The sequence below is a fragment of the Ochotona princeps genome, chromosome 5 (genome assembly GCF_030435755.1).
Source record: "Ochotona princeps isolate mOchPri1 chromosome 5, mOchPri1.hap1, whole genome shotgun sequence".
Taxonomy (NCBI): Eukaryota; Metazoa; Chordata; class Mammalia; order Lagomorpha; family Ochotonidae; genus Ochotona; species Ochotona princeps.
Genome location: NC_080836.1, coordinates 25,294,818 through 25,319,778, shown reverse-complemented (window position 1 = coordinate 25,319,778; position 24,961 = coordinate 25,294,818). Strand labels below are relative to the sequence as shown.

The 24,961-nt window shown below is 36.0% G+C and overlaps 1 protein-coding gene across 1 annotated transcript in view; it reads left to right on the top strand.

Moving 5' to 3' along the window:
• Window positions 1-24,961, top strand: part of LRP1B (LDL receptor related protein 1B) — a 1,366,825-nt gene that overhangs the window by 663,084 nt on the left and 678,780 nt on the right. The window contains exons 14-15 of the mRNA XM_058664204.1: window positions 18,229-18,409; window positions 23,033-23,252. Coding sequence (XP_058520187.1) covers window positions 18,229-18,409; window positions 23,033-23,252 — 401 coding nt within the window. The remainder of the gene's footprint in view (window positions 1-18,228; window positions 18,410-23,032; window positions 23,253-24,961) is intronic.

Sequence of the window (24,961 nt, the reverse complement as noted above, 5' to 3'; positions counted from 1 at the left end):
GCAGAAGCCCTGGTACTTAGGAGGAAAAAGGTAATGGCAATGGTTTAACTATGGGTTTGCCTTGAAATGCCAATGCAGGTATTCTGTGTGTGTGTGCAAAGGGTTAAGTTAGAGGCAAGGATTTTTTTTAAACACAGAATTACATTTTGTCCTCGGAAAGTAAGCTTACTCGATCATTGCTTCAGAGGAACTTTCTGAGTGAGACATGGGCTTTGTCTTTCAAAAATATTTTTGTTGTTCACGTCCTTGAAAATAGTGTCTGGAATAAAGGACTCTTAAGTTTCTCTTTTGCCAAAAGGTTCAGAAATACGAAGTTGTTGTTAGGGATGGATGGACTGATGCTGGTTTTATGCTAACTTCTTGGCTCTGTTTAAGAAATGAGTGCAGAGCAGAAACAGATAAAATGCAAAAAGGAAACATGTTTCCCCCCTCTAGTGACCTGCTTACACACCATTTCAGCTGTCTCTCTTATCATGTTGAATGTGGTGTGTCATTTGAATTTAGAAATCAGGTGAAGTTTGCACTGGGATTCAATGTATGTAATGAATCCTGGTAACGTTTTATGGCTTCTCCATATGGAACTGAGCATACAGTCTTTTGTCTGCCTCAGAGGATACTTCCAAATAATATGTATGCCTGGAAATAAAGCTTATTTCTGAGTGTGGAATGTTTGAGCAACCGCGTAATTGAGCTTGTTTTGGATTTTTTTCCTTTGTGATAGCTACCATCAGTGAACCACAGTTTGCTGCACCTGCCTGAGCTTTCAGTAGCCTTTTCACAGCTGCCCCTTGATGGGTCTTTCTGCATAATCTTGTACCTACCTGTTTGGTAGGCTGCTGCGATGTTATTAAACTGAAGACTGAATTTGAAATGTAATACAGCAACAAAGTGGAGGAATCCACCATGCGGGGGAGGGTAAGGGGAGGGGTTGGGGGATTGCCAGAGCCTATGAAACAGTAACATAATGCAATGTAATTAATAAATATATACATATATATTAAATTTTTTAAAAATTGGAGACTCATGGTGGCTATCACAAATCGTCTCTGTTCTGATGTTCCTGTCTCCATATTAATTGCTGTGTGCTTAGGTTTTGATAGTGATTATTTGTGTCTGGCCACTAACGTGTATCTGATACATGTGGAAGTATTGGACAGCGGATAATCTACTACCCTAATCCAAGGGTAGCAAACACCTGTGTTTTGTAAGTTTATCAGTCCAAGCTTCCAAGTCCAAGGAGCTGTTGTGCCTCTGCTCTTGGGTCAGTCAGCTTTTGTTCCTGCTCTCCCTTTAGTGTTGGTATACTTTTGGGAGCCATTGTAATAGAGATTTATCTATCTCTAAGTCACAGACTAGTATTGTTTGTCATGAGTAAAATCATGTGATAACACCAAAGGAGTTTCCCAAGGTTTTGCTTCGACCTTTGCTCCCCCATGAGTAACTAAGTTGACAATATCCCCTATACTTGGAGATATATTTTAAACCCCTTTTCTAGCCTCAGATGCTGTTAGTTTTTGTGTCTCCCTAATAGGGAGTGAATCTTTGTGTTGCTTCTGGGAGTGAGAAGACTTCTTCGTATTCCCCAGTAGCTTGGGAATTTTCTTTATCTGAGAGATGATTCTGGGCATTTGAGGTGTCATGTCTATGAACTATTTGGGGATCTCTCAGGCTTCCTTTTCTTCCCTCAGTTTTCCTCCTACGAACTCAGGAAAAGTGTTCCCAGAGATTCTAAACTCTCACATAAAACCATACTGAGTTTTAAGAGTTCTTTTCCATGTTAACTTTCAGAAAATCTGTTTTTATGTTAGTGGCCTCCGCTGGTAGGCTCTGTTGGAGAAATAGCTTTTCATGTGTCCTGTTTTTCCTCAGAGGCCCGTCAGACTTTGTGGTTCATATCATCTTGTTATCTTGGGGTCTCAGGTTATCAAGAAAAGTTGTGATCACGTAGATTATTGAAATTTGTTTTACTGCTCTAACATTTTGTAACTTTCTGCATCTTTCAGCAAAGATGAACTCTGGATGCTTATAATTCAGTAATGCATAAGACTAAGTGTGAAATATATTTAGAAATAAAAATTTCCTGTTTAGATATAGACAGAAGTATTTAATATCCTACTAGTTGTGAAAATGTATATCAACATATTAAAATTAGTTTACCAGATTAAAATACTGATAATGTGTAGTATCACTAAGAGCATAACAAAATAAAAAGTTGAACTCACTATTGATAAGAATGGAAGTTATCACGTTGCTTTGCAACTTTGATTAATATTTATCAACATTGACTTTGTACACAATTTTCAGTAATTGCACTATTGTTCATTTGATGCAAGCATGTAGAAATGGAAAAGAACAATTATTTGCAATAATAAAGAAGTTGGAAACAGCAAAAATGTCCATCAAAAGAGAACTGATAAATTTATGCTATGAAGAGCACTAATTAGCAGTTAAAATGCATTGCATGGGCTCGACAGCGTGGCCTAGTGGCTAAGGTCCTCGCCTTGATCCCATATGGCCGCTGGTTCTAATTCCGGCAGCTCCACTTCCTCTCTATCTCTCCTCCTGTCAGTATATCTGACTTTGTAATAAAAATAAAATTAATCTAAAAATAAAAATAAAAATAAAATGCGTGGTACACGGAGGTGAGCCATTTCCTGCAACAAGACATCTTACATCAGATCACTGATTCAAAACCCAGCTGCTCCACTTCTTTCCAGTTGCTTGCTAATACTCCTGGGTAAACAGCCCATGATGACACAAACGTTTGGTTGCCTGCAACTCGGGTAGGATTGCCAGATGAGCTCACAGGCCCAGGCCTGATGATGATGGCCATTTAGGGAGTGCACTAGTACCAAGAATCAATCAATGTCTCTGTCTCTCTCTGTGTCTCTCTCTCACCTCCCCCCCTTCTTTCTTTAACCCCACATCAAATTAGACATTGCCGTCAAATAACTATAATAAAATCTTAAAAATGCATGATATATCACTCACATAAAAAACTTATTAACAAAACAAAATTGACAAATAAAATTAGTTCAAATGATTTTTGCAAGTTGAACTTAGGCATGTGAGTATGTTTAGCATCGAGAAGGAATAATATGATGTAAATAATGACTTTGTATGGAGAGCCAGCTAACTATCTTTTGCAATGTGTCATTCATATTTCCTAAAGTATGATATAAAACTTGAATTACTTATTTATTGACAAAACATAGTCAAGAAAATGTATGCAAACATATTTTTCTGCAGCTAGTGAAACCATTTTTATTTTTATTAATACTAATATGTATCTTACTTCAAATATGGGTAGTGTCTTTTAAGGAAAGAGTCAAAGTTTCATCTTTGATGGATATAACTACTTTCATGCATCCTTCATATAGTTAAATTGTTTTATATAATATGAGGATTTTTTTTCCAAGTATGTATTCTATAATGTACTTCTTTCCATTTTTTTAAATCTTCATGATCATTTATCTTCTTTCAGTGGTAATTTTTCATTTTGAAAATCACTTTAGGACTCTTTTATAACCTGTGTTTACTTAATAACTTTGTTGTATATAATATTTGATCGTTAACTACTGTGGAGATTGTGAAGTTCATAGTGACAGATGTGAAGTAAAAGATTTTGTGCAGCAATTAACACTTTTAGTTCATTTTTCGGTAAAATATTTAATTGAAAACTTCAGAGGCAGGCAGTTTAAGTTTATCCTTGAGGTTAGGTGCTGGATAAGATCTTACATCTTATTTCCCAGTACTTGAATTGGATTCCCCTCCTCTAGCTCCTGATTCCCTCTTTCTGCTCATTCTCTGATGTCATGAGGTGGCTCATGTCCTTGGGCTCCTGCTGTTATGTGGGAAACCGAGACTGAGTTTCTGGCCCCCACCAGTAGTTGAGACCTCTCTATGTGACTATCTGACTTTGTATCTATCTTACAAATAAATAAATAATATAATTTATTTTTTATATTATTCTATTTTTATTAGAAAGGCACAGAAAGAAGGAGAGGCAAAGGGAGAGAAATCTCTGATCTGCTAGTTCGTTCCCCAGATATCTCAGCAACTGTTGTTGAGCCTATCTTCCAGGAGCTGAGAGTGTTTTTCTGGTCTTGCACATGTTAACAGGGGCTCAAGAACCTGGGCTATCTTCTGCTTAATTTCCAGAGTTTAAGCAGAAGCTCAATCAGAAGTAGAGCAGCCAGGACAAATTGGAGCATGTATAGGTTGCCAGTACAACAGGTGGAGGCATAGCTTACTCTGCTGGCCCCAACAAAATTATTTTTGAAGTTTAAAGATTATTCAGAAAAAGAATCTGTGGTAACAAACTTATGTTACTTAATTTTGTAATTTCCTAAAATGTTCATTCCCTTATATGTATATGTGTATCATATTTATTTCCTTAATTTCATGCATACCTGTGCTATTAAGTATAGTTTCTGAAAGGCATTGCAATTATTTTATCCATTTTATGATAAAATAATATTTATGCCTATTTGTCGTATTTTTGATAGTTATTTTTATGTAGCAATGATAGCATTCACTTAGCTTCTAGTGTGTACCTTACATTTCCTACTAGCTAATGAATGCTGAAGCTAACCTAGAATGTCAGAGATAATGTGCTTTCCTTGGTTATGGACCTAGGTCTTCTAGGAGTTAAGGGGAGTTTTCTGACAGCCCTAATGATTACACATGATGCTGGAGTTTGAACTTCTATGTCCAGTCTCAGCATACACACATGCATTTCTCTTTCTAGTACCACATAATACCTTTGTACTCAAACTGTTTATCAACTAGTATAGACTGAGGATGATCAGGGCTTAGATGGTTATAGAAATTTAGAAAATGAAATTTTCTAAAAAAATATATAAAATACCTCAAAAGTCAAATAAGCAAGGGTAGAAGTCCAAATATGTGAATTGGAATTCTACTACATAATTAACTGGGAAAACTTTAGCAGTACTCAGAACTCTGTAAGTACTGGATTGATGGTATAATCAATGCTTTTGTGTTCTGAAGATTGATGGTGTCTTATCTGCATGGCACTCACTAGTGTATGTTAGATAGTTCATACAGAAATGGCTTAAGTATAGCAATGCTGTATAACAAATCATAGGAATATATAGAATATATGATTTACATCAAGTCTAATGGCTAGTTAGCAACAGAATTGTAGCTAATATGCTTATATCCTAATTCATATTGTGATAAGTCTGTGATGGTTTAATATATTCATCCATCATTTCTTAAATAAGTTCTAGAAGACTTATGTTGAGAAATAGTGATTTTCAGATTCATTTGAGATGTTAAACTTACGTAAAAGTAGCTTTCATATTAGGGATTCAGCATGTTCCAGGAATTCTGAGCACTGCAATCCAGATAACGTAAAAATATATTAAAATATTGCAGACACTTAAGAAAATCTATGATCTAGAGAGAAGTATATACAAAAACCAACTTGTTTTAAAGTATGGGAAGACTAATCTGTTTCTAATGAAATGATTTTTGAGAATGTCCTTGAAATTATGGTTCATTTTCTGTAATGCTGATATTGAATTATCTTTCAGAACGATATCCAGGATTCAGGTACCATTCTCACACTTTGAGTTAAGAATGGTAGCCTGTAGCAATAGAACATGAATTATTCTTTATTACCTATTATTCACTTGTTAGATTACCAATATTCCAAATTCTAATATATTCAACTTTACAGAAAAAATATTTTATTTTTGTTGACTTTCATATTGCACAGCACTTTCCAAACAGCGATATTTTCATCATGCATAGTGTTCATTTTAGTGAAAAATGTCACCATATTTTACATCTGATGCTCCTGAGGGTAGCGCTGACATATTTCACACAGTGGGATATGGTACAGCTTTAGTCTTACTAAGTGGTATGCCTCTATGTGCAAATCTGGAAATGCTCTCATGTGTAATTTTGCTCTCAGCCCTCATTTAACTTGTAGGTGCTAGTTAGAATACGTTGAATGAAAATATGAATTATGGATATTCTTTTTATGATTCCAAAGAAAGGAATATTTTAAGGATCTCAGATTTAAACTAAAGATTTAATTTGTATTCTTGTTATTTGTCATTGAAATGATAATCATACTGAAATAATCAGTATTCAAAGGTTCACTGGTTTTGGACTTATAGTCTAGTCCATAGGGAGCACCCTCAAAATACCTGCTTATTCTTTCCTATAAGTTTGTTACAGTGCTTGCATTTGTTTATGGAATTTAAAAAAAAATTATAAACATTTAGTAAGCCTTTAATGCTTGCCTCTACTAGCAATCACACATATCAATTCCTCTTCTGTTTTACCCTCTATTCCATGGAGGCAAATGCATAAGATGGCATGCCCAGACTTGTGTAAGTTTCATAAGTTGGTAAGTGATGCTAGTAATTAAATGCAGATACAGCAATAAGGGAGTTTAAAATGCCAAAATAATTTGGGGGGAATTTAAGAAAACAATTGCATAGCAACACAATACTTTGTTATTCTTACGGGTAAAGAAGGAGCCATACAATGCAATGTGGTAGGAAAACTGAGAAACAGGCCAAGGAGAGTAATGTGGAAATAAAATTTGGGTATGGGTGGAGAAAAATGAGTTAATCTTGCTAACATGTATTAAATCAGGTTGCTGGTAAAAGGCTCACACATGTTACTTCATTCCACTTTCACAATACCCAAGAAGGTAAAGTCTTATTTTAAAATTGTTATGAAGACTAAGGTGAAAGTCACCTGCTAAGTAAACAGGTAACTTTTGACAACAAAAACTCATTTTTCTTTTTAGTACACAACATCCATCAGCTTAAAACATTGTGGTGCACAGCTGTATAGATCATAGAACTTCCAAAGAACTTGGTGAGAAGTCATTTGTAAAATCACATATCATTTGTAATGATGAGTCATTCACTTATATATTAATTTATGCAGCCTACATTTATTAAGATAATGTTCAAAATGGACGGGCAGAGTTGTTCTTTTTTTAGAAATGAGTTTTTTTATTATTATTTTTTGTTTTTGTTTTTTATTAATAATTTATTGTATTCTTGTTGACAATCTTTACATAGTTAATTACGGTAAAAAAAAAAAAAAGGTTCAGGGGGTATAGGGAAGTGGGTAATAGTATTATGTCCATATTGTTTCCATCATGTATCTGAGGTAAAGGGGGATATTGAGGGAGAAGCTCCACCCAGTTTCCCACCCACCCCAAGTCCCGGATGTGGGGCATGCTCTGAGATCCTTGCTCAACTGGTTTTAATAGTTCACCAGTTATGAATCACTGCCAGTTTCGCTCAATGAGGTCGTCCACTGATTGACACAGTCCATCATAGGGTCTTCACTTGCTCAGTATTTCGCTGCCAACATATAGCTGAGGTGGTTGATTGACTTGTTCTGTCCTCTGTCTTTTCTTGGCTAGCGTTCTGAGTCCAGCAGTTCGATTGGGGAGAAAGAAACTTTGAAGTATTCCCAGACCAGATTCTTGTATGTTCAAGCAAGCACAGGGCCCGGCACAGTCCATCACCACGATCAGCTGGTGGTTGCAATTGCTGGGTTGGTTCTGTTTTCAGTCCCGACTTCCACTGGAACCAGTGGATGTTGCAGTCCAGTCTGGTTCTGCCCAGCACATACTCGGCCCTTGCATCAACCAGTGAGAGCTGCAGCCTGGTCGGGGCGACCCACAATAACCCCGACCAGGCCCGCCCCCTACCCCGGTTTGCCAATATGTATGGCAGACTAGTCCAGTCTGTCCCACATCCCATTTGGCTCTTGTACTTGTCAGTGGGTATTAAAGCTTAGTTCCATCTAACCAACTCAACCATCCAGCCCTCACGGATGTTGTTGAGTGCCTCTCTGTCTAGCCACCCCAGCCCCTGTCCTCGTTTTCATGCCCTCCTGCGGGAGTAGTGACCCAAGAGGGGGGAACCCACTATTTCCCTCCTGGGTCTCTCTCAGTCCCAGTTTATGCACTCTTTATGTGGTTCTGTGATTTGACTTGACAGAATAAGCCCCCAGTGCCAGCTTCTGCCAGCTGATGCTGTGGCTAAGCCCAAACATCCCTCACCCACTCTAATTTATGCTTGCACCAGCAGGAATAATCCGCCCAGCCTGGCTTTTCCCTGATCTAGTCCACATGCGGCACACAGGTGTTGCAGCCTTGCTTAGTCTGATCTGTCCCCATCCCAGTCCAAGCTCTCCAGTGGGAGTAGCTGTCCAGCGAGGGGACCAGCCCCTTAATCCCCCCGCCAGCTCTGACGGGCAGAGTTCTAAGTCCTGGAAATCTACAGTGAAAAAAAAAATAGTTTCTGGAAATGGTAGGAAAATATTTTGAAAACACAACTTCCTTTGTGATTAGAAAGAAGAGGAAATAGTCCTAATATTGAAAATATTCTATTTCTAATTGAAGTTATGTTTAGTTCTCATTTATATACAGAATGTTAGCATATGGTCTCTCCAAATCACAGAGCAGATTAATTCTAAACTTACACATTACTAGGAAACAATGTTGTGTGTTCTCATACATTTTGTGTCTCTGATGAAAAAAAGGAAGAATAATGAGTACTTAACATCTTTTTGAAATTCTTCAACATTTTTGACTACCAAAAATCTTTTCCCTTGACTCATTAAATAATTTTGTTTACCCTTTAATATTCCTAAGCAATTGAAAATTACCAAAATTGTCATCAAAATGCACATTTCAACTGAGATTTTCACATATAAAGTAACAAATTAGTTGCCATTTGGGTGGTGAAGTATATACCACCTCAGTAACATAAAGGACCATAGTCTGTGACATTAGCATATTCAGTGTACTTGGCTTGATTGTCATATGGAATATTATAAGGATTTATTTATTCATTTGAAAGAAAGAGACTGTTCCATCTGCTGATTCACTAATTAAATGGCCACAGTGGCCAAACCTGGTCAAAAGTCAAGCCTGGAGACTAGCTCCATCTAAGTGTCAAACTTGGTGGTAGTGGCATATGTACCTTAGCCATTTTACACTGTCTCCTAGACACATGAGCAGGAAGATGGGTGGGAAGCAGAGGCCTGGGAACTGAACTAGCACTCCAATATGAGATGGCTGCATTATGCTTGACAGCTTAGCTCCCGCACCACAATGACCACTCCCATATGAAATCTTTCAATATTTACCTGTTCCCTTTAGTTATTCCCAAACTACCTCCATAGTATAACAAGGAGTGCCTAACTCCAGAAGTGACATTTACACCTCTGTTAATAAAGTGAATTTTATATATTTCTTTTTGTAATATGGTTTATTTTGGTATTTTATTAAGTCTTGGGAACCCTGAAGATTTTCATTTCCTGGACGAAATGGTCCTTAAGTACAATTGGATACAAAAGGTTATTTATTCATGGTTCCCCACCTGAGGTACTTCTCCTGTGTCTGATGTCATCTCATCATCTCCGTTGTGGAGCGTGTTCTGAGGGTTCTGCTCAGGTGGTTTCGATAGTTCTGAGATGCTGTTAATATTGCTGCTCCAAGGATGAAAAAATCCTTCCAGGATAAATTGGCTGACATAGTTCACCTCAGAGTCTCCATTCCCCAAGAAGTTTGCTGTCAAGTTGCATGGGGTGGTTGATGAATTTGTTCTGCCTTCTTGCCTCCCCTAACTCAGTTCACATGTAATCCAAGAGGTGGTGTAGCCCTGCTCAGTCTGGTCTGCTCCCAGTTCCAGCTCTCATGCTTACTAGTTAGATCAGTGGCCCAGCAAGGGAGTCCACACTGCTCTGCTACCAGGCTTGCATGCTTCCCCTCCATCTCTCGGGTGCTGGTGGGTTCTGTGGCCTGTAATAATGTGGCATTTGTTGGTGGGTGCTGTAGCCTGTTCTGGCCCAGTCTGCTCCCATTCCAGCTCACACTCATGGTGGCTGCTGCCCAAACTGGCAAATTATCATTCCTCAGTCCAGTGCAGCCAGACCCAGCATGTCCTGCACATAATCCTAGTTCTCAGGTCTGCCAATGGATATTATGAACTGGCGCATCCCGGCCTACTCCCAGACCAAACCACTGGCATTCTAATCTGGTTTGGTCTGGGCTACTCCTTGCCTTGGACCTTGCACTCAACTGCAGCGGCCACACCCTGACAAAGAAGTTGCTGAAGATTTGTTGTGTCTCCTCACAGTGACAGATCTCACACAGCCCAGTGGGTCCTTGGCCCAGGCTGACTTACCTATCTGTTGGTTTGCTCTGGAAAGGGCTGCTGGAGCTGAGCTGATCCACAGCCAGAAGCCAGGAGATCTTCCAGGAATCTCATGCAGGTACAGGGGTCCAAGGCCTTAAGCCACTCTCTACTGGTTTCCCAGGCCACAAGAAGGAAGCTGGATGCAGGGTGGAGCAGCTGGGACAAGAATCTGCATCCACATAGGATCCTGGAACTTGGAAGGGGAGGATTAGCTTGTTCACTGTGCCAGACCTGCCGTGGTGTGTGTGTTTGGAGAGGCAGTACTCAAAAACATCAGTAACTGCAGTATTCTTACTAAGTTTTCACTCTTTCCCCCTCATCCTTACCTATATTTTTTCTTATCCCCTGTCCCAAATATTGTTTGTATTGACATTCTTTGACTCCTGCTTTCCATTTATCGCTTCACATTTCCACAAAGTTGAAAATATATTAGGATAGGTATACTGAAACACGAGTCAAATTTCCAGATGTAACAACGACCACTATTTAAACACGAATCCTAGTAAGTCGTCTTAGTGTATGGGTCTTTAATTTTTTTTGTAGAAGGTAGGAGTTGAACTACATTCTTCAGGTGTTTTATTACTAAATAGGATGTGTGAGCAGGCAGCTGCCTACATATATTACTTTGTTTGCCTCAGACTGATGGCATTGTTTGTCAAGGCTATTTGTCAAGGAAGTTGATCACTGTATGTTCTCAGATATGTAGGAAATATTAGATAAATTACTAATACTGTTAAATACTTTCTTTGCTAAATTGGTAAGCCATGCATTTATTTTGTCTGTTGACTTTATGAGATTCTGAAATGTTGTTTTCCTAAATTGAGACTTGTAGGTAAATTCCACAAAGATCAGATGATACATTTGTTTATTTCCATGATAATTATTTATAATGGGCACTTACATGCTCTGGCTTTTATGTTCAGCTTGGAATTTAATAGTATCTTTCAGTAAATATGAATGTCTCTTGTACTTGCTGTTTTCTTTTAAAAGTTCAGTGAAATTTGTCAGTTGCAATGATGCAACTGTGTGAATGTTTAATTGACCAAGTGCAAAAACATGATACACATTAGAAAATAGAGTTAATAAAAAAGTCACTTTCTGTGAAATTAAATTCTCAAGTGACTACTAGCAGATTTGCTTTTTCCTCTAATATGAAAGAGATGGAATAATTTGTTGATAAAGTAGATTTCTATTTTTATAAATTATTACCTACTTCCTAGTACTAAAAGGAATATGGAAGAATAACTGACATTTTGCATTCAAGAAGTTGAAGCAATTTTAGCTTTATTCTCTCTTGGTAAATAGGCCAAATTTAGTAGTAAAAGAATATTAATGGAAATATATTTCTCTCCCCAATCACAATGAAAACTCATAATACACAAAAAATTTTCTGGGATTTTTCAAACTGAGCACATCTCTAGGACATTTTAAAATTGGAAACTACTTTTCTGCCCATAATATATACTTTACAGTGGTTTATCTGAAAGGAATATATCAAAGAGTGTCCTTCTTTCCTGACCATCAGTACAATCATTTCCACATCAAAGATGTGATGATGTATTAGCCACAGTTCTTCAGAGAAATAGAAGTGATATATGTGTGTGTATATATGTGTGTATATATATACACACACATATATATGTATATGTGGATATATATGTATAGATATATGTGTATAGATATGTGTATGTACAGGTATATCTATACATATATATAGTTATAATCTATATACATACAGAGAGGAGAGAGGCAGGCAGGCAGGCTGGAACATTGTTAAAGGTTGTTACTTCAGCTCAGTTCCAAAGCCTGCATGGAGACACAGTTCCCTGTTTCTCAGACAATCTCACTCTGCTATCCTACAACCTTCAAAATAACTGAATCATGCCATCCTATACTATCGCAAATAAATTGCTTTGCTCAAAGTCTACTGATTTCAATATTAGTTTTATCTAAAAAGACCCACATGACAACTTCGACTTACAGTTAACCAGAGATCCATGTTTCTTGACCTATCTGAATTAATGTATGATGTAAAATTGACCATCACATTCAGCTAATTAAACATATGCTTGAAAGCACAGCAGTATAAATCAATAGAGAAGTTTGAAGTGAGAAAGAAGCCTGGACTCTAGAAATAAATTCTCATTTATGGTCACATTAATACCCCAATTTGTTACCTTGTCTGCATTAAGACTACTAAGTTGTGTCTTGTCAGGATCTTCTCTTGGAGACAAATCTCCATAGATAGCTCACACTTCAGCATGCCTTCAAGTGGAGTCATTGGCAACCTTGAGATGTTGAAGTACAGTTTCAAGAATACTTATCACATAATGCAAAATAATTTAAAAAAAGTATTCAACTTAAAATAAGAACAATGCAAATCCAGATAATGCTGAGGTTAAAGTTTTCACCTATCAGGCAGACAAAATTTTAAATGTGATGACAGATTTTTCTGATGAGACTGTATGGAAACAGGTACTGGTACATTCCTAGTGGAAATATGATTTGTACAGATCACCAGATGATTTGACAATACCTGAAGCAAACTACATATGTACTTATTTTTTTACCTAGTTATTCTGTGTATAAGAATCTACCCTAAACATCCACATCCAATGAAGCAAAAATACATATGCAGTAAGTTATTTTTGCAACACTTAAATAACTTCAAAATCAGAAACAGTATAAAGTCGTATAGAAGAATCATGAAATAAACATTAGTATGCCTTTATGGTGGAATGTTGTGCAGGTATATAGAATTAATAAGAAAAATTCATCTAAGAATGTATGGGATGATTATATATACATATTTATGTGGAAATGCAAAATGCAAATGATCTATACCTCAAATAAAGATACTTACACACACACACAAAAAGAATACTTACAAAAGAAGCAACTCTGAAGAGGGTGCAGGCTGCAACTGCTTACTGCCAGTTATAATAGATCAGTATTCGCTAACCTCAACATTCTCTTTTGCAAAAGATCTTCCAGTCTCTGATTCATTGTCCAGATGGCCTCATAGGTTGTGGCTGGGCCAACCCCAAGTCAAGAGCCAAGATCTTTATCCAGATGTTCCACTGTGCCATCTTACATTGTTTCCCAGGGCATTAGCAGGGATTTGGTTCAGAAATGGAGCAGCTGAGACTAGAACAGGCAGCAAGAAGGAATACCAGCATTGTGGATGAAGGCTTTACCTGATATTCCTCCTCACTGGCATATGATTCCATCTTGGAAACAAGGCCCATTCCTGCTCTTTACAAACCTCTTTAAGTGCAGGAGCATCATCTTTTGTTCTCATTGACAGTATCTGTATTCACATGCCTGATCTAATAAGTGAGGAAAGTCCAATAATGAAAAGAAAATGAAAATCAACTGGTTTTATAAGCTTATATCAATGCCTAAAAAGTCATTTGACATAAAGAAGAAACAGTCCAAGGGACAGAAGGCCTGGTCCTGTGTGCACTGTGATCATCCCTGGCCCAGGCAGCCGTGGAGCCTTCATTGAAAGGTCCTAGCCATCTGCTGAGTCCTAAGTGCTTTCTCCATGGAGATTGTGTGTGTGTATATATATATATATACACACATACATATACATATACACACGTATGTATACTTTGTGTATATATATACACACCAAATATATATATATATATACATGTATATATATATGTAATGGCAGTTTTGTAAAGATTAATATTTACTTGAGAGTTGGAGTTATATAGAGGTAGAGAGAAAGAGTGACAGAGCAATCATCTATCCTGCATGTTCATTCTCCAGTTGATTTCAAGGGCCAGAGCCAGCAAATCTGAAAACAGGATCCAGGAGCTTCCCCTGGGTCTCCTTGATGGGTGCAGGGTCCCAAGGCCTTGACCCATCTTCTGCTGCTTTCCCAGGCCATTAGCACGGAGCTGGATGGAAAGTGGAGCCACCAGGACATGAACCATTGCCCATATGGGTTGCTGGCACCATAGACAGTGGATTACCTTGTATGCCACTGCACCAGCCCGACAATGGCAATTTTAAGAATACTTTTCAATTAATTCCTTGATATAAATCAAATTCTTTTGTAAAGCATCAAAATTGATTGATCACGCTGTAACTACAACTTCTGCATCATGACAAATCTAAGAGCACTACTGAAGTCTCAATTTTTTTCTCTTAATCTTGCATCCATTTTTAAATGTAGGAGATTGTACTTCATATATAAACTTCATCCTAAGTTTTTCTGTAATTTGTTACCTAATTATCTGACTTGTGTCATAGTTTTAGCTCCAAAAATATGTTTCTTTTCTTCCGTTGGTAATGCAAAATTACTGTTTAAAATGATTATTTAATCTAATGCAGGTATAAATTTGTTTCAAGAACTTTCTGATATGCTGTACTCCTATAAAATTGTTTTCTTTTATTTATATACACTATTATTTACGACTGATCTTCATGGTCTCAGTGATAGATAGCCGTTGATGGGAACTAATATTATTTGCCTCAAGAATTCTTTGCTTAACTGAACCCTGTGATTTATTGCTGAGCAGAACTTGGTTATGTGTGTTCTTGTGTTTAACGTATTCTTCAGACATTATTCCATTGATACTTGTTACTCTCAAATTACTGGAGTAGCATTTGAAAGGAAGAAAAGATTGTGTGTCTTACACGTTGAAGAAACTAATATACTGAGTTTTTGTAGTCCATTGATACAAAAAATGGAAAGTTGAAGAAGATTGACCAGATTTTAAAAACATTTTTCTGTATTTACATCATCATAATCATGAAGTTTTGAATATAAATTTTAAAATATGCAAATATTTATAAAAAACAATGTTCTGTAATGCATTTTTCTTTATTGTACATATTTCTTTCATTTGAATAGTCATGATTCCTGAAGCTAGTACTCAATCTCTGTAGTCACTTACATATGATTTCTCACAGACATAAAACTTTGTGTGTCCCTGGTCAAGTGGTTGAAAAGATTTTAATTGTATAAATTTTATTGTTTAGCACTAGTAAATCTGAGTCCAGTTCATTTGGTGAGAAAGCAATTGTGCACAAGGCTAATTGCATGTCTTAGAGTTCTCTCTAAATCATAAGATAATTGAAATCAGACTGAGTGATGTGGAAATGTGGTACTTCCCTTATAAACATATATGTGTTGTGGAAAGGATTAGTTGATTGTTTAGGCTTTATTCAGCATGAGAAAATTGTCCTCTACCTTATTACAGTGAACTGAAAGCATTTTAAATTTCTATACAGATAATTTTATGTTTTTCCTTATTTTAAAATTTGTATTCAGGGAGCCTGTATTATGACCCAGTAGGTTAAGGTGCTGTCTGTAGTGCTGACATCCAATGGTGCTGGTAGCCTCAATGGTTTGAGTACTGGCTACTCCACTTTGGTTCCAAATCCTTGATAATGTTCCTGGGAAGACAATGTAAGATGGACCAAGTACTTGGACCCAAACAAACCATGTGCAAAACTTGTAAAAAGTTCCTGTCTCCTGAATTTGTCCTTATATGGTACCAGCTGTTAGAAACAATTGTGGAGTGAACCAGTGGATGGAAGAGCTCTTTGTCTCTATCTCTCTCTGCTTCTGCCTATTTTTCTATAAATGAATGTCAAAAAGAAAGTAAGCATTTTATTCAGTCTCATCTTTCTTATAGCAAAAAAAATGAAAAATTTAAAAACTGTTTTATTATCTTAATGGGCTAGCTAGTTAAGAGGAATAAATAGAAACGAGGGCAAATTTTTATAACATTTTCTATGAGTCAGAAAATATTTTAAGAACATCATATATATTTAGTTGCTATCATTACAACTATCTGGAAAACCAGGAAATTAAAGAAAGAGTAAATAACTTACTCCATTACTTCTGAGTGGTAGGGCCTATTCAGTGTGGCACCAGGACTTGTCACCCAAATCGCTACTTCACTCTGTTCAAGAATTTAATTTTCAAAATCAGTGGGAGACAAGACCCTTGCAAACTATGCCTCTTAGAAATCGTTCTCTAACAATTTATTATAAATGAGTCTGCACATAGTTTTTTCTAGTTCGAATTAACCACTGATAAATTGCAAAGAAATATTTCAGAAGGTAACATTTTCAAAGGGAAAAATTGAGGTACGTTTTTACTAAGTAGTACCAATGAGGACAAAGGGAGAAATAATGTAAGCATTTTTAGGCTGATAAAGTACTAAAACTAGCATGTATTGAAAGGCTTCGATAGTCCATGTGATATGCTACGTTTCCATGCAGTGGCTAATTTACTTTTTGATATCACTCTGCAGTGTAAATGTTGTTGTTTGCTTCACTTTGTTAATATAGAAATTAACAATCAGAGTGACTGAGTTGCTTTACCAAACACTAGAAATAAAATTTCTATCAAAACAGTATTCTAAATGCTTCATATGGAAAAATAAATCTTAGGGAAGATTTTTTTTTGTGTGTGAGGGAGTTCTACTACATGAAATTTTGCATGCTGCAGTAGATTTCAGATGTGATATAATTTTTGAAAACCAATGAACATGATACAATCAGCTACAGGCTATGATAAGTGGAAAAGAGTAAACAGCCAATCTTTTTCCATTATGCTAGAATAGGAAAGTACTCAGTAAAATTAAGTGCCAATAAAATAAAGACAAAATTAAACTTTTTTTTTCAAAATGTAGGCACAATTAACCTGTGAAAATTACTCATATTGGATGGTAATGAAGCACTCAGCGAAGTGAATCTGAGAACATATTTGATTCACTAATGGGATTTTCAGCTATATCAAATCACATTTTATATAACCTGAGTTAGGGTCCATGTTTATTAGCAGAAAGGATCATAAAGGAAAATTGTATTTTGTCCAGAGCCAGAATTCTTATAATTAAAGGATATGATAATTGTGGATATTTATTATGCCCTCATAGGAGACAGTGTGACTTAAACTTCCCACGAGTGCATGAACACAAGGCTTGTGTGTTAATATCTATGGTGTCAGCTAGGAAAGTAGCACTTCCGTGTTAGTGTGTATTGCTTTGTCTGCCAAGTTCTAGCTCTGGATCTTGTGCCCAGGAGGAAAGCAGGTAATAGCCTTCTTGGGAGAAGTTAGCAGTGGAGTATCATGTAGTGGAATACAGCCATGCACTGTGGTCTGCAATTTGGAGCATAGTTTATAAAATGGCAAACAATGAGGAGAGCAAGTTGCAGAAACTGAATGTGGCCAGTCTGGTGTTGAAGGTCTATATTATGGCTGAAATATCTTGGAATTTTCATCCCAGTTCAACTCTTTAAATGCAAATGGTCTAGAAATAAAGGACTTCACCGTGAAGTATTAACATTCTTGTTTGCAAAATAAAAGGTCGTAGGTAAATTCCAAAAATCATGTGTTTGTAATTTTTTATTTATCATTGTATCTTATAGGAAGTTGTAAAAGGAATGTATTCAGTCGAAGGCTAAAATACGTAGAGATGTTTCAGTGATTCTTTGGAGACTTGTTCTTCATCTGGTTCTACAATAAAAGTTTGTTCTGGACTTTCAAATAAGTGCTTCACCTCAGCCTGTCCATCTCTTGGTTAGAGGGCATTCATATTATTTTGTTCACTCAGGCTATATAATACATATCTGAACTTGCTATGTATTTCTTCTGAATAGTCTCTATTACTTTGGTTTCCACTTGTACCCATCCTTTTCTACTCACATCATTTATACTTTCTTATTTTTCTGCTGGTCGCTGCTGCAAATGGAATGTATTGCACCTCAAATGAAGTAAATGTTATAATTATTAACATTTATACTATAGAAATGTATATGAATAGCAGAACCCTGTATTCATATAAAATAGACTTCAAAATACACTTGGAAAAATAGCCAATGGAATAATACTAATTGCCAAAATTATGCTGTGAACAATTCACGGACCAATGTTCACATTTTGAGAGAATCAAAATTTTCAGTAAGTAGGTATTAGTGGATAGTCATTTTATTGTAATTACAAAATTAATTGCTCATTTCTGTTTTGTTTTTGTTTTTCCAATAGACTTGGATAATGTTGAGGGCATTGCTGTGGACTGGATTGGAAATAATCTTTACTGGACAAATGATGGTCATAGGAAAACCATTAATGTGGCCAGGCTGGAAAAGGCTTCCCAAAGTCGAAAGACTCTTTTAGAAGGAGAGATGTCCCATCCCAGAGGGATCGTGGTGGATCCAGTGCATGGGTTTGTATTGTTTGTTGGCTTTGTATTAGGAACAGAGAAATGAATATACTAGGATGTATGTGTCATCTGATTGGGAAAAGCTAATTGTTTGATGATTTCCTCTTCCCAAGAATGTGGTCTAATTGTCAAGACATGTTGGACTGAAATAGACGACTTGAAGAAGGATGTGTTTTTTAAAGATAAATGTTATAAGTTTATATTTTAGATATCATGACCCCAAGACAAATAATCAGCTGAATCAAGGAATCAATTTTTAATGTAGCTAAATTTTAATGTATTCCAAAAACAGAGAAAGATGTAGTACATTTGTTGTGTACTAGACATTTGGTTGAATAGATTACATCACCTATATTCTATAATCCTTTGAATTAGCTGCTATTCTTATCTTTTACCTATATAATATATAAAGGACTGGCAAATGATGTGTAAAAGATATCAAATTAATCAGAGAATTGGCATATAAGTCAATTCTGACAGTCTTGTGTATTAGTCTAAGATGATAATTAAAAGATGTTTGATGCTACGGCTTCCATATGAGAACTTCTTTATATAACATGTGCTACTCATTTGCAAAAGAAATATTTTCTAGAACTCTTGGTAACATAAACCTTTGGTTTCTATTTGGAGGTGTTAATAGGAATACAGACTGTAATTATAGGAATGTGAAAGAGTTGTGGACATCCCTACCAGAATTGCATTTAAAATAAAAGAATCACATTTGTCACATATTTGTGTAGATGTTACTCTCTCCTTAGCTTTTGTGGTGTCATTGCTTCAAAATAGCATCATAAAGTGAAAAAGTCTTTATAATTTGTTGAATACATACTAACAGTATTTAATTGAACAGCAGGTTTATAAATCTCTTATAAATTGAGATACCCAAATGCAGTTCCTAGAATTATGTCTGTGTTTAATAGCTCAAAATACAGTGCTTGCTTTTAAGAAATGGATAAACATATTCTGCGTGTTTTTGTAACATAATTCAAAACTCAGTGATTCTGTGTGGATTTTATAATTATCTTTTCTATTCCTGGACTTCTAAACTATGCCATCCACCTGACCTTTAAACCAAGACAATTTTAGTTGTAACAGGAAGTGGTTGCTTCATATTACCCAGATGTATTTGAAGCAAGAATTCCCAAATTTGTCTTCAAATAGTATTTTTTCTCTTACCATTGTGTTAGAGAAAAAGAATGTTTTCCAAAAGAGTCTTTGTTGTGCAAAGATAGATGACATAAATGTGAAAATCACGGAACCGTATGATTCAGAAGGAAATTTAAAGGTCACTAGTCCCTTTCCTCATCAAATTCATGAATCCCTGTCAACACCTCCATAGCAGGCAAGTGTCCAATTTATGCTTGACACCATTCTATGTAGTTGATGCTTTTGGAGGCAAGTTTCACTGATATTCTTTTGTTTTATGTATTTACTTTGTTTTCATTAAGGTGATCTCTGTATCCTTGCCTACCTTTGTACCTGCCAAGGATGTGTTTGCCTTCCTTGATACACAAAGGGACTCCTGTGCCTTTTCCTTCATACTCAGATATTCAAATAGAGTATTGCTAATTTGCACCAATCTGAAAATCAGTGTCCATAGGTATACGCATACAGATACTGTGACTCTAACAATGTACTCTACAAAGAGCTCTGTACTTTGAACTTAATCCTCAGGAAGCACTTTGTGTCATCTGTAGGAAGGAAGCCATAATAGGTAAATAGCTATCAAATGTAATTTCAAAATGCCCATTGATGCAGGCAGTAGGCAGGTTGGTATCATGGTGGTCAACCGTAGAGGCTATTAGATTGCTGAGAAACATTAAGGAGACATCTTTTCAGCTAAGAACTGATTGAATAAAAGAAAGATGCCATGAGAAACAGTAGTTTTCACCAAATGAAGTAAATGCTACATCTAAAAATCGCAAATAGTGCAAAAGTTTTGCCATGAAAGAAACTTGAATAACAAACAGGTGGCTGGATTGTGTTCAGCAAAGGGAGAAAAAAACTGAAGATGAGATTAGAAAGGACAGCATGGCCTTGGCAGGCATTTATGAGAGCAACGTTGTGCTTTACCCCCAGCCAAAGGGTAGAGTAGAGGGGCAGTATGATTACATGCTGCTCCTCAAACTGCATGGCTGCGGGTGGATTCACTCCTCTGCAGTCCCTTCCTCTTTTACAGTCTAAGCTCAAACCAATGCACTGAGATCTCCCATTCTGACCTCTCTAAACAGCCGCCTCTATGGAGTATCTCCAAAATGAACTGGATGTAGATTCCTTCCCAGACTGAATCCCGTCTCTCTTAATGCTGACACATTGTTGTGGTTGACAACAAGGCGTTGCTTCGGCAACCCGATAAAGTGTTTCAATGAGAAATAAATGTATTTTACATGTTAACGAAATTTTAAGGATTTAAGTGTTTCTAATAGCGGTCACTCCAAAATGAAATTCAAGAAAGCCAGGTATGGTGTTTCAAGCTGCAACTATGAATAAGGAATAATACCAGCCCTTAATTATTAAAAATTTAATTAATTATAACTAGACCTGTGCTGTCATCCAATATGATACAAGACATAGATAATCTACTAAAAAAATAAAAGCAAGTATAGGAAGCTTGGGAAAGATGTATTTTGACTTTTTCTAGAAAGACCACTGATAGATGGCATCAAGAATTTAAACAGGCAGTGAAAATAGAAGTGAGCGAAAATTTTCTTGTTATATTAACAAAAGTCTAGATTAATCCAGTTTTTATTTTATGAATGCCCCGATCACCATTTAGAAATCTATATTTATATTTGTTTCTTGTACTTTTTTAAGTTATATCCCTATGCTATAGAGTTAAGAATCAGTATTATAAAATGCTGAATATAAAGGTTTTTTTGAGATAACTTGTAATCATATAACTCAGATAATACATAATGATCACGTATATACCCAACCTCTAGCAGATTGGCACCATTAATTTAGAAAAATATTTTCTTATATTCTGCATGAATGAAATAATATTGAGAAATAAATGATTCACAATTCTTTCTTAAAACTTCAAATTATTTTACAGTATGCTTAAAGCATTTATATTTGTCCGTGTGTGTGTATGTATGAATGTGTTGTTTGATTTAGAGTAATAGTAAAACAATATATGTAGACAAAATGAAAAGAAAAAGCTCTAGGGCAAGAAAATTGCAGTTTCAATAAAGTAAAAATTAGCACAAAAATAAAAACAAAGTTGATTAAAACCATGTAAGATGCTTCAAGGAAAATATCAATAGAGATGAAAAATTATATATTTTACTTATTTAATTGAAATCAGGTAGTAGGACCTAATTAACACAGAATTAAGGGAAATAGAATGTCTCTCTGTCCTCCTTTGCTCTCTCAATAACAGAAGTATCAAGGAAATGAAGTTAGGATTGACATGTTCAGATGTTTATTTATAGAATTAATAAAATTCAGAATTCTCAGTGTACTAAGGTCAAAAAAGGCTTACCAACATAATTGTAAATTGTTGAAACAGTAAGCAAGTACTCATTTAATTTAACACCATGGAGAGTGTATCAGATTTCTTTTTTCCCCAAGTATGCCAGTTTAGATTTCAGTAGAATATTTAGTGTTAGACACAGATTTCATGTAAATTATCTGAAAAATTCTTTCAAGTCTACACAATGAGAGAGGCAGGAGAGCCAAGAAGGAGGAGTGTTTTCAAGACCAGCAGTGTACAGAAACTTTGAGACTTTATAGAATTCATATATGAAGAGACTGGAGTAAGACTTAATAGCTTAATTAATAACTCACGAACTTTCACATGACCCTACAACAACCTGTGTGGTGGGTTTTAATCTTATTCTTGTGAGGAATTGGAACATTGCCTCAAGGCCCCCCTTCTCCCGCTGTTAGAACTTTCACAAAAGATTTGCTTCTAAAAAAATAAATCCTTTTGTTTGAGATAGAAATTAAAACTCAGAATCTCAAGGTCAGTCAACCTGCTGTTATTAAACTCATGTGCAGCTAAATCATCTTTTTTGGGTGTTGGGGGTAATAATAAGAGGCAATAAGGCACAGATAATTTGCATCAGCAAGACAAATTGGACCTGACCAAACAAACTCAGTATGACCATGCCCTTTAGAACAAAGGCAATCCAATTGCCTGCCTTAAAAAATAATAAGTCATCTGAGATTAAATAAAGCTTGGAGTAGATCATTAACTATACCATAGCTTCTCATGTCATTCAGTCTGCCTTTTTAGTCACACAATTCACTATATATTTGGTGAAGTAGACAACACCTAAAAATAACACTGCCTTAAGAAGTCATTTGCCAGACTGGCTATCAACATCAAAGAAAATAAATATTTTGCACTATTATGTTCAAATTAATGCAGGAGGTAAATAAGTGTGGTAGTGCTGTATCAGGTTTGCTGTAATGAATCTAAGTGGACTGTTTCCAGTGAACAAATCCTCACTTCCCTTGGAACTTCACAGCTGCCCCTCCCTTTGACAGATAAGTATTAGCTAGGAGAACTCATTAGAATGAAATTAGATCTTGTGGAAGTGCCAAATCTTGAGGAAGTGTCTCTGTAGATGGCGTCTGCTTGAAACAACATGCATGTGCTCTTGTTTTTTCATGTATTAGTTGGATGTACTGGACAGACTGGGAGGAAGATGAAATAGATGACAGCGTGGGAAGGATCGAGAAAGCCTGGATGGATGGCTTCAATCGGCAGATTTTTGTGACTTCAAAGATGCTGTGGCCAAACGGTTTAACTCTGGACTTTCACACCAACACATTATACTGGTGTGATGCCTATTATGATCATATTGAAAAAGTGTTTTTGAATGGAACTCACAGGAAGGTAAAAGACAAATGCTGCTGTTTTTAACCCACAAGCTTCTTTCACAGAGCCGTGTTGGGTCGTGTTAAAAATACTTTCAAGTTTATTTTTATTCCTCTGAGGGGCTGCCAGTAGTCTCTGTGGGGTGGCCACAGGAGGCTGAGTATTAAGTAGTGCAGCTGGCACTTGCCTCCAGGAGACCAAACCTAGCTCACTGTGCTATGCCAGGATGTGTGGGATTTTTTTTTGTTTTAAGAAGCTCTCAGGATATCAGAGCTGTTATAAAATACAGCTTTTCCTGCATTATTGATGAGCATTTTTATTTCTAAGCAAACTAGCTCTAGTCATGTATGTTCAATATTTGCAGGTGAAATTTAGCGTATCCATGATGAGAAGATAATTACCCAGGTTTATCTGAATGAAAGGCTCTGTGACATCGACATTGATAGAACAGGATGAAATGAACTTCAAGCCTAGTGACTAGATAACAGGTTCCTCTCGCCTCTTTTGCTAGAATCATTACAATATGATTTCGAGGTATTTGTCAAATTATTCTGTGGACTCTGAGACAGAGACGTATTTGGCAAGACTGACTTCAACTTTTAATTAGGGAACAGAATGATAAGAGTTTTGAAAACACTTCCCTTGACATTACGTTTCCTCCCTTTCCGGGGAAGACGGCACAGAAGTCTGCTCGTTATGGATTTTGTTGCAGAAGTGAACAGTGAACTATTCAGTTAAACACCATTACAAGCATTGATTTCCTCTAACAATGCTTTAAATATTTTCTTCTCAAATGAGTGAAACTGATTGGCATTTAATTTAGTACCACGCATTAACAGGTACTATATGAACACTTTTGCTTCTTTAAGGAGGTTAATGAGTGCAACCAACATAATCTTTCATAGCCATCACATTTTAACCCACAGGAAGCTGGGAAATTGTCTCAACCACTCTGTATATGGCAATTGGCACAAAAATTTAGCTGAAAAGAATAAAATTTATGCATCTAATATTAATTTATTTGAATAACTTCCTTAATTTTTCTAATTTCAAATAACAAATTTGGTTTCCTATGTGAAATAGGATTTTGCAAATGTAAAGGTGAAAATATTTTTGCAAGTATTACATATACATACATGTCAATAGTGAGATTTAAAATTCACCAGATTTATCTATTTACAACTAAATATTAAACTGTTTGCCTTGGTTGTCATTATTTCAGATTTGTTCAGTTTGCACTGGCACAATTAAAAGATTGTTTTCACTTCCAATGCCATGAAAACATGTTTTTCTATGATTATTGGATGATTTACATTTCAGTATGCAGAATCATGGTGTCCTTAATTCTTCAGAGATAAGGATAAGATTTTAGCAAAGGCATGTTGGTGTTTCTGCTCTTAAATGTGTGTAATTGCTATCTAGGAGAGAATTTAAATGGGTAAAATATAGATGATATCTTTCAAGTTGTATTCCCCAAGAAAAAAAAGAAAAATGTGCTCATGTTGTGAAATCCATTTTCCAAATCTATTAGAAGAAAATATGAGTTATGACATTAGATCATCCTGTTATTTTTAATATATTTTAATGTATATTTTTTTGAATTTTGAATTATGTGGTACAGTTTTGTATATGCTGGGATTCCCCCCAAACTCCCACCCCCATCAGATTTTTTAATATGTTTTTAATATATAAAATATTTAGTCATGTTTCTAAATGTCAGTTCTGAC